The 13,892-nt window shown below is 39.9% G+C and overlaps 2 protein-coding genes across 6 annotated transcripts in view; both read left to right on the top strand.

Annotated features, from left to right (window-relative positions):
• API5 (apoptosis inhibitor 5) overlaps nt 1-3,633 on the top strand; it is a 28,174-nt gene extending 24,541 nt beyond the window's left edge. The window contains exon 14 of one of the 2 annotated variants that reach the window (XM_036097682.2): nt 1,509-3,633. In XM_036097682.2, coding sequence (XP_035953575.1) covers nt 1,509-1,531 — 23 coding nt within the window. In that variant the 3' untranslated portion in view covers nt 1,532-3,633. Of the gene's footprint in view, nt 1-1,503 lie in introns of both variants that reach the window. The other variant, XM_036097681.2, reaches the window with a different exon arrangement.
• An 8,771-nt stretch (nt 3,634-12,404) lies between these two features.
• The window catches only part of TTC17 (tetratricopeptide repeat domain 17), a 115,671-nt gene continuing 114,183 nt past the window's right edge, over nt 12,405-13,892 (top strand). For all 4 annotated transcript variants that reach the window (XM_036097677.2, XM_036097676.2, XM_036097678.2 and 1 more), the window contains exon 1: nt 12,405-12,593. In XM_036097677.2, the coding sequence (XP_035953570.1) occupies nt 12,435-12,593 (159 nt within the window). In that variant the 5' untranslated portion in view covers nt 12,405-12,434. The remainder of the gene's footprint in view (nt 12,594-13,892) is intronic.

Below are 13,892 nucleotides of genomic sequence, written 5' to 3'. Positions count from 1 at the left end.
TAAAAAAAAAAAAAACAATTGAAAGGGTGTCTTTTAGTAGTCAGTTAGCTTGTAGGTAATAATGATATCTATGAAGATGTTAATTTGTTAAAAAAAATGTTAATTTGTTAAGTGTGTTGTTAAATTAACCGAAAAATGAAGGTTTTATAATGAGTACGGTAGGGGGAAAATGTGCTGACATCTGCATAGATGAGGCCAAGTCTTAAACAGTCAAAAATGCAAGAGTTACAGCGTACATAAGGGTTGCTACACTCCCTGCATCAGTTACTGGGAACATCTTACCCTCAGACCACCTCTGATTTTCTGAATATGTTCAAGGGGTAATAAACATGGTGGTGTCATTTAAATGGCTTTCAAATAGATCAGCTTAGAAAAATGTGCCATGACATGAAAGATGACTTTGAATCAGATCCCATTCTATTAAACAGATAAATACTGGCTAAGTTGGGGAAAGGTCGAGTTAGTTTTCTAACTCATGGTTGCTGGAGGGGAAAAAAAAAAAAACATCAAAACATTACCCAAATTATATTTCTAGCCATAATGGCAAAAAAATGATTGCAATATGGACTTAATAGGAATTTTTCAAGCATTCAACATTATGGATCCAAAATGGCAACGCCAGGTGGTTTTTATTGCTCCTAACAAGATTGCTGCAATGAGGAAGTTTGAAAGTTCAATGAAGAGATTTGATCTCTGGAATTAGAAGTTTGAGACTCTTAACTTATTTATGTATGATGAAAAGTCCAACCTGGCTGATAACTTCAATTTTTTTCACTGGAAAGACTCCTTAAAGGAATATTTCTCTGAAGCTATAAAAGAGAGTAACCAGTGAATGAATCAAAAACTCATTCAACTGTATGACACAAGTGACTTGATTTTTCAGCAAAAGATATTCCTAATTTACATCAGCATGCTAAACACTGTGTACATAATCACCTTTTTGGCAGTACTCTGAGCAGCTCACATAGCTGATAAAGCAGTGAGAAAAGCTGTTGGCATTTATACCTGCATTCTTGTGAGTCCAGGTGTCTGAAATACTGTGACCAAAACAGATTGCTTATTCATTGCATTTGAAAGGTACGCTTTTCAGTCTTGCTTAATTTTTCAAAACTGATCATTGATAATTTAAGATATTTTGCATTCATAGCACTAGCTTTTGAAGACAGTGGCTTAATTCCATATCAAGTATAGAAATTTTTATAGTTTAATTATCTTTAGTAGTGATAGGCATCAAAATAACGAAGAAATGTAGTTATAACATTGTCACCTTGAAATATCTTGGTAGTGGGATACATTTAATTGAGTACCTACTCTGAATATGTGCTTTAGTATATATGTTGCCCTGGTTTTATGTACAGATTGAATTTACAGACTAGCAGAATACCAGTGCTGCGTTTATAGAGCTTACTGCTATACACTCAAAGCTACGGGCTACATTTCTTCTGTGTTTGCTGTACCATGAAGTCCTGAGCAAGACCTAAACCCTTGTTCGCTTTTTCGTAGAGCAGAGAGGAGCCTTCAGGGGAAGTAGAGGTGGCCGAGGTTGGGGAGCACGAGGAAATCGTAGTCGGGGAAGACTCTACTGAATAAGACATCACATTCTTCAGCATTGTCATGAGCTTAATATACTTAAATTCTACTACTCATTGGATTGCCGGGGATGTCCCTTTAAAAGGACTGCTGCCTTCAGCTAAAAACTTAATGTTCTTTATACCTTTGTATGTATGATCTACTTTTGTAAACAGACCATGGTTGTGTCCAAGGTAAAAACCACAGTGATATTTTTGGATGCTTTGTCCACAATCTTGACTTGTTTTTGCAATATCATCATTATTCAGACTTCATATTGTGAATCTTTTACTTTTAAACATCTTGGTAATTTGTTATTGAAATCTATTCAAGTCTAAAATGTAATGAAATTCAGTCTGTTTCTGATAACTGGTAAAGATGATCAGTTGAAAGGTTACTGATTTCCTCTACCCTCTGTCTTTTTTTCTTCCCCACCATATGGAGAAGAGTCATGGTCAATCTTAACATTTTATTTTCATTGTTAATTTTAATAAAGCTGCTAGGCATTTCCTACCTAGTGTTATAAAAGCAAAATACTTATCAGCTTTCTTAAAATGTAGAAATGACATTACATTTTTAGGAGGAAGTAAGTTGCTTTGCACTGCTTACTTAACTCTTCTCCATATGTTGTGATACAAAAACTTTTGACTATGGGATCTTACTATTTGAATAGAAATGTGTATGTATAATATACATGCATACATAAGCATATGTGTATGTATATATACATGCATGCTGTGAAACTTGACTACACAACATAAATCATTTTTTTAAAATTCCTGGAACGGGTAGTCTTTGACACGGTGATGATCCTTTTTGAGGCTGAATCCATTATTAACTTGTTACCTAGGTTTTCCTCCCAGTAGTGAGGAATTTTGAGTCAGTTGCACTTACATGATTATTGTTATTTAAAACTAAAAATAAACAAAGGCTGCATTTTCAAAGATAAATTTGGAGATCCCTGCTGGAGAAATACAGCCAAAATATTGAATCTTATGTACATATAGGTTTCTACAGGATGAGATAGAATAATTTAGAATTTGGGGATTTAATAACCAGGGCAACCCAGGAAAAGTGACTTGAAAACATGGTGTACCAATAAGCAAGGGATGCTCTCTCGGTTTGCTTTTGCCACTTTCAAGATTTTAACTTCTCAGGTTATTAATCAAAATTATTGTATAAGTTAGCTAATAGATTCTTTAGGTTAAAACAACAGACGGGGGGTTTGTGGAGTGATTAATGTCATGGGCATTTTTAGTAGCATAGGCCCTTTGCTCTGCATTTGAATGTTTCATATATTTTTGTTCCACAGTTAATCTTCCCTCCCCAAGTTTGCTATTCAAATTCAATGCCTGAATGACATTTTCTAGTAGTTTGACATATTTTTTGAGGAATAGTTTGTGATTCTAATGCAGGTGTCTTCATTACTGTTACCTCTACATTGGGGAAAAAGCAAAACCCCTTTGTTAGAATTACTGCACATGTTTATGGGGAAAGTATTTTTTAAAGACTAGAATGATACAAGTGAGCAAAAGAAGTTGGTCAGCTTGACTATGGAGTGGTGGCAATAATCTCTTAAACATTCCAAAAGACTATGAGCTGAACCTAAAGCTCCCTTGGAATCTGAACAGACATAGGAACATAGAATTGCCATTTGAAAACTGTGACCAGATAGTCTGGACCTCAGAGGCATCAGCTGGTGGCCTAAAGCCATTTCAAGTACGGAAACTGTATTGGGACTACAGTTATATAAATTTGAACATTAAGTCTAACTTTTCCTCTTTTTCTTTTTTAAAACATATTTGTAAACTCAAAGCTGAGCAGAAGTGACTTTACTTTCTCAAGTTTGATACTGAGTTGACTGTGTTCCTTCCTTTACCACCTCATTGTTCCTCTTACCTTTCCAAAGGCAATAGTGCACAACTTAGGTTATTTTTGCTTCAAAAATTTGAAAGAAAAACTTCATGCCATGAATTTTTTTTCTTTTGCAAGACACCTGTTATCACCTTGTTCAAATGTAAATGTTCCCTTATGCTTTTGAAATAAATTTCCTTTTGTAATTTTGTTTTGTGTCTTGATGTGTTATGATTATGATAACTTAAGATTCCTGGATATCCACTAAACATTATTGATTATTTCTGTTGTGCCAGTGTGTTAGACCATGAAAATATAAAGATGGACAAGTTATGGCTCTGCCTTCAAGGAGTTCAGTCTTGCAAGTTATCTTTAATTTTCATTTTTGGAGATTTATTTTTAAAAGTTAATACACTCTTCCGAAAAAAATGATTTGGTTATTTTTATTGAAGCAAAACATCAGATACATACTTGCCAAATTGTTAGGAAATAAATAATTTCCATCTTCAAGTTAATATGTAAAGCAAGTCAGAACTTCTTAATTTGACAACCAGCCTTTATTAAAAGTCTTCCTGAAGTAGCACCAAGAATGGTTAGGAGTGTTCTAAAGCCAAAATTTAAATGGATAGAACAAGATAACTAAATTCCCCTGGTGATCACATCCAGTCCTCTAGCTTTAATACCACCTCTATGCTGAGGACTGCGAAATTTCTATGTCCATCATTTCTTGCCTGGAGTTTCATAACAGCCTTCTAATGGATCTCCCTGCTGTTACACTTGACTCTTTTACAGCCTGTTCTAAACACGACAGCAGAGATCCACTCCTACTTAAAGCTGTTCAGTGGCTCATTTCAGAATATAAATCAAAAACATTGCCATGGCTTTCCATCCCTGACCTCAGCTGCTATTCTTCCTCCCCATCGCTCTGCCCCAGTCAGCTAGCTTCATGCAGGCGAGGCAAAGACACTTGCCTTAGGGGTTTTGCACTAGCTGGTCCCTTTAGCCACTCTTTCTTTTCTAATCTCTTGTCTAACTCCATCTCCATCTCCTTCAAATCTTCAAAGATCACCTTCTCAAGGAAAATTAAATACTGCAATACCCCTTTCTATCCTGCCAAGACTCCAAATCCCACTTACCCTACCACATGTTCCCTAGAGCATTTGCCAACTTCTAACATACTGTATAGTTCACTTGTACGTTGTTTATTCTGTCTCTCCCTGATAGAATGTAATGAGGCTAAAATGCCACAAAGGTAAGGATTTTTGTATTTTACTCACTGATAATTGCAACTACCTAAAACAGTGCTTGGTACATAGTAAGTTTTCAATGAAAAAGGCAGTGTTTCAGACTGGGAATATAGCGGTGAACGAGAGAGGCAAACTCATGGGAGCTCACATTCTATTGTGCAGGCCTGGTAAGCTGATTTCAGAGAGTAGTAGTATGAAAACAAACGCATTCTAATGTGACTTAGCATAGAAAGAACGGTTGGGAAAAGTCTAAAGAATTAATTTGAGCTGAGACCTGGATGATGATTTGGAGCCAGCCCAGTAAAGAGGTCAGGGAAAAGCATTTGAGATGGAGGCAACAAAACCTGCACAACACTTGGCTTTAAGAGCACCAGGCTGCGCTAAAACAAAACAAACAAACGGGGGTCAGGGGCTATCCCAAAGCTTTTAGATTCCTAGTTTCAACCCTTGGGCTCCTAAATTCCTCATCTATGATAAGGAACTATTTGACTAACTCAGAGGGCACTGTGCTCTGAGACTGAGGCATGTTTCCTCCGTCCAGAAAATCACTGTTACCCCCCACACTCTACCCCCATTCATCCAGCTAACTTAGGATTCATCCTTCAGATCACACTAGAGTTCACTCTCCCGGGGAAGCCTCTCCTCCCAAGTTGGGTACAGGACCATCCACTTGTGTGCTGCCTCAGCACACGATCTTCTCCCCGTGTTAGAAACCATAGGAAGAAAGAACTCAGAGCCGTTCTGGGTGGGTGGAAAACAGCAAATGAGATTCAAGTCTAATAAGTGTGATGGAAACTAAAATTTAGACTAATGAAACCTAATTTATCAAAAACCTAAGAAATCACAGATTCATTCCTAGAAGTTGTACATTTACTCCCTAAAACTAATGCAATCACAAATAAGAAAATCTCATAAAATTCTGGTCATAAAGGGTTGATACTACAAACAAGATCTGAGACAAGGCCTTAGACAGATGAAATACTACATACAGCTCCAGTTGGTATTTCTCAAGAAATAAGTAGAAAAGGAACAGAGAAGAGCAAATAAGAAATAAGGAAATGGTATTCCTATGAGGAAAAACTAAAATTTAGCTTGCTATAGGGTGATGAGGTCAAAAAGCACAAACTCACAAAAGGTTTGAATAGAATGAACTTGGATTCATCATAAAATAAGGATACTGAAACTTGAGTGTATGTGGGAGTAAAAGCTGGGGGTGGGAGCAGGTATGGCTGTTACTTACAGAATGAACAGTCACAATACAATTACTCCCCAAATATAACTGTTCTCCCCAAATATAGTAACAGTTGCAAGGCTTTCAATAAATTAATGTCTGGTAAGTTGTATCAGGAAAATTCTTTTAAGGCTGACCATCATGCTACCCTCAGAGCAGCCCTAGTGTCACTGTGAACTAGAATCCTGGGCTGACTGGACATTTGGTCTCATCCATAGTAGTCCTCATGCTTCAGACTGCTTGATCTATTTGGCAAAGTATTTCTAAATGAAATTACTCTATTTAGGTATCCTCTGTCTCCTTTTTGAAAATCCTATTCACTTTGCATATAGCTGTTGGGGAGATATACTTCTACAGCCCTTCCAGCCATAACTAGCCTCCTTCCTTATCCACCTTATCAACATCTATCAATTCAAAATCCCTCTAAAGGAATTAATTATATGCAGAGTAGGCTGCCAATAATTTCTTCCATTTCTGCTTAAACATGGCTGCTTCACTTACGACGATGAATCTATTTCCTTTTCCCCTTGAATCTGAGCTATCCTTATTCCCTTCTTTGACTACTAGAATGCAAAAGTGACACTGCCAGTTCTGGGGCTGGCCCTCAAGGAGCCTGGCAGCTTCTACCATGTAAGAAGCCTCTGTAACTACCCTGAGAGCACAGCCACCCCTAGCCATTTCAGCCACTCCAGCTAAAGTACTAGATGTGTGTTGAGCCATTTCAGGACATTCCAGCCCCAGCTGAGGTCCCACCTGAATGCAGCCCCATGAGTGACCCAAACCAACAGCAGAAGAACCACCACCCAGCTGAGTCCAGCCAACAAACTATGAAATATAATAAATCATGTTTTAAAATTAAACATTTAAGCCACTAAAATTTAAGTTGGTTTACCATGAAGCAAAAGATAATTAACAGAATTTGAACAGAATGTTAACTCTCTCAGGTATCTTTATATCTTGTATTTTCTCTAAGGAATAAACAGTATGGAATAAACAGTATGGAGATTCTCTGCAACTTTCAGATAAAATGGCCCAAAGGAGGAAACAATCCAGAAAGTTCGTTTTATCATTATCCAATTCCTAGCTTCAAAAATTCTATACTTTATAGAGACTGTAAGTAAAAGTCAAACTAACATAAGCTTTCTGGAAGACAAAAATATATTTGTATAGGAAATGCTTCCTGCCATCAGATGCTAACAATGTATAACTAACTGAAAAAAGAATTACTCAAGAGTTTACAAGGTATTACCAAAACAAACATACATACAGGCCAATATCTCTGATGAACATAGAAGAAAAAAATCCTCAACAAAACATTAGCAAGCTGCATTCAACAATATATTAAAAGGATCATTCACCACGATCAAGTAGGATTTATTCCAGGGATGCAAGGATGGTTCAATATTTGCAAACCAATCAATGAGATACACCACGTTGACAAAACAAAGGATAAAAATCATATGATCACCTCAATAAATACAGAAAAATTTGACAAAATTTAACATCTGTTCATGATAAAAAACTCTCACCATCACCAAAGTGGGTTTAGAGGAAATATACGTCAACATGATGAAGGCCATATTATGAAAAATGCACAGTTAACATCATACTCAATGATGAAAAACCAAGAGTGTTTCCTTTTTAGATCAGGAACAAGACAAGGATATCCACTCATCACTTTTATTCAACATAGTACTGGAAGTCCTAGTCTCAGCAATCAGACAAGGAAAAGAAACAGCATCCAAATCAGTAAGGAACAAGTTAAATTGTCACTATTGCAGATGACACGTTGCTATACATAGAAAACCCCAAAGACTCCACCAAAAAACTATTATAAGTAAAAAATGAATTCAGTAAAGTTGCAGGATACATAGAAATCATGTTTCTTATTATATGCTAATAATGAAGTATCAGGAAGAGAAATTTATAAAACAATTCCATTTATAATTATTCCAAAAAGAATAAAATACCTAAGAATAGGGGCACCTGGGTGGCTCAGTCAGTTAAGCATCTGAGCCTTCGGCTCAGGTCATAATCCCAGGGTCCTGGGATCGAGCCCCGCATCGGGCTTCCTGCTCAGCGGGGAGCCTGCCTCTCCCTCTGCCCCCAACTTGTGCTTGCTCGCTCTCTCTCTCTAGTGCTCTCTCTCTCTCTCAAATAAATAAATCTTTAAAAAAAAAATACCTAAGAATAAACTTAATCAAGGAAGTGAAAGACCTATACTCTGAAAACTATAAAACACTAATGAAAGAAATTTAAGGTGCTATAAACAAATAGAAAAACATTCCATGCTCATGGACTGGAAGAACAAATATTGTTAAAATGTCTGTACTACCCAAAGCAATCTACAGATTCAATGCAATCCCTATCAAAACACCAACAATCTTTTTCACAGAACTAAAATAATACTAAAATTTGTACAGGACCATAAAAGACCTCAAAAAGCCAAAGCAATCTTAAGAAAACAAAGTGGGAGGTGTCACAATCCCAAATTTCAAGATATACTACAAAGCTGTAGTAATTAAAACAGTATGATACTGGCACAAAAATAGACATATAGGCCAATGGAACAGAATAGAGAGCCCAGAAATAAACCTATGCTTATCTAGCCAATTTTTTTTAAAGATTTTATTTATTTGAGAGAGAGAGCACGAGAAGGGGGAGGGTCAGAGGGAGCTGCTGAGCAGGGAGCCTGATATGGGACTCAATCCTGAGACTCCAGGACCATGACCTGAACCGAAGACAGTCACCTAACTGGGCCACCCTTATCTAGTCAATTAATCTACAATAGAGGAGGCAAGAATATACAATGGGTAAAAGATGGTCTCTTCAATAAATGGTGCTGGGAAAATGGACAGCTACATGCAAAAGACTGAAGCAGGATCATTTTCTTACACCACACACAGAAACAAACTCAGAATGGATTAAAGGCCTAAATGTGAGACCTGAAACTACAAAATTCCTAGAAGAAAATATAGGCAGTAATCTCTTGGACATTGGCCTTAGCAACATTTTTCTAGATATGTCTCCTAAGGCAAGGAAAATAAAGCAAAAATAAAGTATTGGGACTACACCAAAAAACAAAAACAAAAACAAAAAACAAACAAAAACCAAAAAAACAAAAACAAAAAACCTTTTGCACAGCAAAGGAAACCATCGACAAAATGAAAAGGCAGCCTACTGCATGAGAGAAGATATTTGTAAATGATATATCTGCTAAGGCATTAATACCCAAAATATATAAATAACTTAACACCAAAAAATAAACAACAACAAATAATCTGATTTTAAAATGGGCAGAGGTGGACGCCTGGGTGGCTCAGTCAGTTGAGTGCCAACTCTTGGTTTCCACTCAGGTCAGAATCTGGGCTCCACGCTCAGCAGGGAGTCAGCTTCCCCTCCCTCTGCTCCTTCCCCCACCACCACTCGCACACACACTTTCGCTCAAATAAATAAATTTTTTTTTAAAAAAGTGAGCAGAGGACCCGAATAGACATTTTTTCAAAAAAAAAAAAAAAATCAGGATGCCTGGATGGCTTAGTCGGTTGAGTGTCTACCTTTGGCTCAGGTCACGATCCAGGGTCCTGGGATCGAGTCCCCTATCGGGCTCCCTGCTCAGCGGGGAGCCTGCTTCTCCCTCTGTCTGCCGCTCCCCCTGCTTGTGCTCTCTCTCTCTAACAAATAAATAAATAAAATCTTTTAAAAAAAGACATGCAGATGACCAACAGACACATAAAAAGATGTTCAACATCACTAACCATCAGGGAAATGCAAATCAAAACCTTACACCTATCAGAAGACTAGAATCAAAAAGACAGATAACAGGTGTTGACGAGGATGTGGAGCAAAAGGAACCCTTGTGCACTGTTGGTGGGAATGTAAATGGATGCAGCCATGCATGGAAGCTCCTCAAAAAATTAAAAATAGACATATCATACAATCCAGTAATTCCACTACTGGGTAATTACCCAAAGAAAATAAAAACATTAATTTGAAAAGATATATTGCACTCTTATGTCTATTGCAGTATCATTTACAATAGCCAAGATATGGAAGCAACCCAAATGTCCACTGACAGATTACAAATCAACCCAAATTAGTTAATTTTGGGGTTAATCAAAAGAGAGATTATTCAGACAGACCTTATCTAATCACATGAGCCCTTTAAATCTGGGCCGAGTGATCAGAAATGAAGTCAGAGACTCAAGCAGTGGACATTTTCCTGCTTCCCTTGAAGGAATAATTGCCATGTTGAGAAGGTCATGGTAGCAAGGAATGGTGAGTGGCGTTGAGAATGGCCACAGTCGGCAGCCAGCAAGAAAACTGAATTCTGCCAAGAATTTGAAAAAGGCCCTCAAACCCTGGAGAAGAAAGCAGCCTTGTATCACCCATGTGAGACACTGAGAACACAACCATGCCATGCCAGACCCTTGACCCATGAAAACAGTGAGATTATAGATATGTGTTAAGCTGCTAAATTTATGGTAAATTTATGGTAAAAAACAACAGAAAACTAACACAGGATCCCCAAGGACAAGGGTTATCATCTAGGGAAAGTAGAGGCCTGTGGTACATTAAAGCTACAGAAGCTATGATTCCGCCCTCTATAGGTTAACTTATGAGTGTCAGAGAAATTGCTGGTGGCCTAAATAGGTGATGTTGGGGCTTCTCCCAAATTCCTCACCATCCTTCAGCCATGCTCAGGCTCTAGAATCAGGTAGATCTGAGTCCAAATCTGAGGTCTGCCACTTACTAGCTATATGATCTTGGCCAAATTACTTAACTAGTCTATGCCTGGTAAGTCAGCAAAGATTACTATGTGTGTACAGTGCCAGTATGTATGAAAACACTTAACAAACGTTAGATGATGACAATTGCCATTACTTAGCAATTTTATGTACAGGTAAGAGGACTGATGTCTACGCCTTAAAATAAGATGCTGAGAACAGGGAGACTCACTTGCCACTTCTCTATTTCAAAATTCTGGAGCACTTCCTATTGTCTGTGTTTAAACTCTTTCGTATGACATAGAAGAAACCTTGACAACCTGACACTGTTTTCACCTTTTCACATGTATTGTTTATTCTGCTTGAATCAGCACCTTTGCTTGAAGCCTTTCACCTGGTTGGCCGCTCTCCCTTCTACACATGCGCCCTTATACACCCCCATTATCCTATATTTCAACTGTTAACCTGCCAATATTCCACTAAATTGCACATTGCTCGGTGGTCAGATTTCCATACCCACTGTCTGGCAGAGAACTAGGCAAAAAAGTGGGTAAGCCACACATTTTTAGAGAGCTGAATGTTCATTACTTCAATCCTCTAAGAAAAGCTACTTTCAGATGGAACTAAAAACCAAAGCTGTGGTCGTTGCTTCCATAGTACGAAGAGATGTTTAAACACTTGGCAATTATTTTTGTTTTCCAGCAATATGCCAGCGTAGGGAGGCTGTCAGGCAAAACTCTCATCCTCCTCTTCCCAAAGAGAAAACCAAAAGCATAATGAACCTAAACACAAAATGACACACAAAGCCAGAAGGCAGCCCTGAAATACCTAAAACAACCTATCTTACTAGAAGCTAGAAGCCAGGCTAGTCGCTTGGCCTACATGTTGGTTCACTAGAGAGAAGTGCTTCTTAATGTACATACCAGTCACCTGGGACTCTTGCTGAAAGGTAGAATCTGGTGGGGAGGGGTAAAAGAGCCAAGAATGTGCATTTCTCATAAACTGCCAGGTGATGCCAATGCTGCTGGTCTCCTGATACAGACCTCCAGCCTAGACCTGTGCTGCCCAGTAAGGTAGCCACTAGCCACATGTGGCTCTTAAGCCCCGAAATCCGGCCAGTCTGAATTTAGATGAGCTGGAAGTCTAAAATACATACCTGTTTTGAAGACTTAGTACTAAAAATAAAATAGCTCAGGAATTTGTACAGATTTTATATTGAACTAATACTGTATTGTATATAAGGGTTAAATCAAATGCGTTATTTCACTGTCTTTTTAAAAATTTCGTATGTGGCTCGCGCCTCACGTATTTCTACCGGACAGCGCTGCCCTAGACTGACAACACGCCCAACTCTGAAGCTTCCACTAAGAATAAAAGAGAATCCATCTCTTCCCTTAAGTGTTTCGAAAACATACCTTTTATTTCTCAACTATATGACACAACCAGAAATAAAAATGAACTAAAATGAAAACCAAGGTTTTATTAAATACATATATATGTAAATATACACACACACACAGAGTCCTCTCATTTCGGCTTAGACTCCACCTAGAACACTACTTTTATCTCCCTCTGGTTCCCACGCCACGAGATCGAATTGCGTACGGGAAAACAATAACAAAAAAGCGGTCTCCGACCTGAAGCCAAACCAGGCTGTCCCGCCGCCCAAACCGAGGCTGAGAAAGCCGGTCGTCAGCGGGCAGCGCCTCCCGAGCTCCACCTCCTCCAGTGCCGACCTCCCCAAGATGGCGGGCGGCGGGGGCCGGCTTCCGCTTCCGGTGTGAGCAGCCGGGCCGGGGGGGCAAGATGGCGGCGGCAGTAGGGGTCCGCGGCCGGTGCGAGCTGCCGCCGTGCTCCGGCCCAGGCTGGCTCCTCAGCCTTTCCGCCTTGCTGAGCGTGGCGGCTCGAGGGGCCTTCGCCACCACGCACTGGGTCGTCACGGAGGACGGGAAGATCCAGCAGCAGGTAGCGGCCAGGGCGTCCCTCTCCGCCCGCGCCCGCCCTCGCCCCGGGGGATTCCCAGGTCCGGCCCCTGGCTGTTTGGCTCCGCGCGGTCCCGCCCCCAGCCTACCTTCCCACGGTCCCGGCGCCGCGGCCCGAGCGATCCTAGTACTCAGACCCGGCGTAGCCCCCTCCCGATTTGTCCTCTGGCCCTCGCCTCAGCCTCCTGCAAGTTCTTAGCCTTCCACCCCTGGGGTAGCTTGCCGCGCGGGTAGAGTCGCCCGGCCGTGGGGGTTCGGGCTCTGGGGACATTTTGTTGGGCTTTAGAAATCGCAGATTCATTATCCTTGCCTCTGTTCCTCTCGGGCCCACCACGCGTCACCAGCCCTCCCCGAAGAAGTAGAAAGCATGTGGCAGCGCCGGGGTGTGCGCGAGTCCCAGGGCGGTGACAGCTTCGGCACCCCTAGGCAGTGGGTCATCTAATGCTTCTTCCCCCCGTCTCCTCTTCCACATCTGTCGGGCTGTGGTGGTTTCAGCTTGTACCGTTACCCAGGTCAGCAGGGGCTCTTTAGAGACAACACACACTTTCCTTCCGAAGGAATGCTTGAAGATGCCTCTGGTGGCGTTGCCTGCATCTTTTCAGCTGAAACTGCCCTCGTTTCCCAGTGTACTTTGCACTGTTTCTTTACCTAGTTCCTGTGACCCAGCCCCGCAAGGAGGATATGTGATTTCCTGGATTCTTGTGTGCCCGAACTAATTGCTCAGAGGAGAGATTGCTTTTCTTACATAACTTTATGATTGCCTACATTTTGTGAATGCTGCTGATCCCTCGACAGTACGTGTGTGTGCTCTGCTACAGAATCTTGGTAAACTTAGTGACTTCCAACACATGAGAGCAATCCTGAAAAGTCCAGCAAACATTTACGAAGTGAATTGTGTGCCCCATGCAATTTAGCTCACTGACCTCAAATGTCTTAATCATTATCGTGTGAAATTATGGACCTTTGGGTTGCATGTAATGAATGATGACAGGAACACAATGCCAGGTTTACTTTTGTATGAAGTGAAGTTCACGTGATGGCAAATTTTACCTCAAGTATAATGAGTGAGTTAAACAATTTAAAAATCGGGTTGGTATTGGTGAGTGGTTTTCAGTATATGTGAGAAAAGAGACTGGCTTTTTACTGGATGGCATTTTCTATATACGTAACTTACATTACAAGAAATTTCCTTTTCATGGCCATACCATTTTAGATTTAAAAGATAGGTGTGTGTTTCAGAAACTCTAGAATTAAACACTGCTAGTTCTTTCCTTAACAAAAG

This window comes from Halichoerus grypus, chromosome 11 (genome assembly GCF_964656455.1).
Source record: "Halichoerus grypus chromosome 11, mHalGry1.hap1.1, whole genome shotgun sequence".
Classification (NCBI taxonomy): domain Eukaryota; kingdom Metazoa; phylum Chordata; class Mammalia; order Carnivora; family Phocidae; genus Halichoerus; species Halichoerus grypus.
The sequence above is the reverse complement of the archived record's forward strand: the minus strand, read 5'-3'. Positions and strand labels throughout refer to the sequence as shown.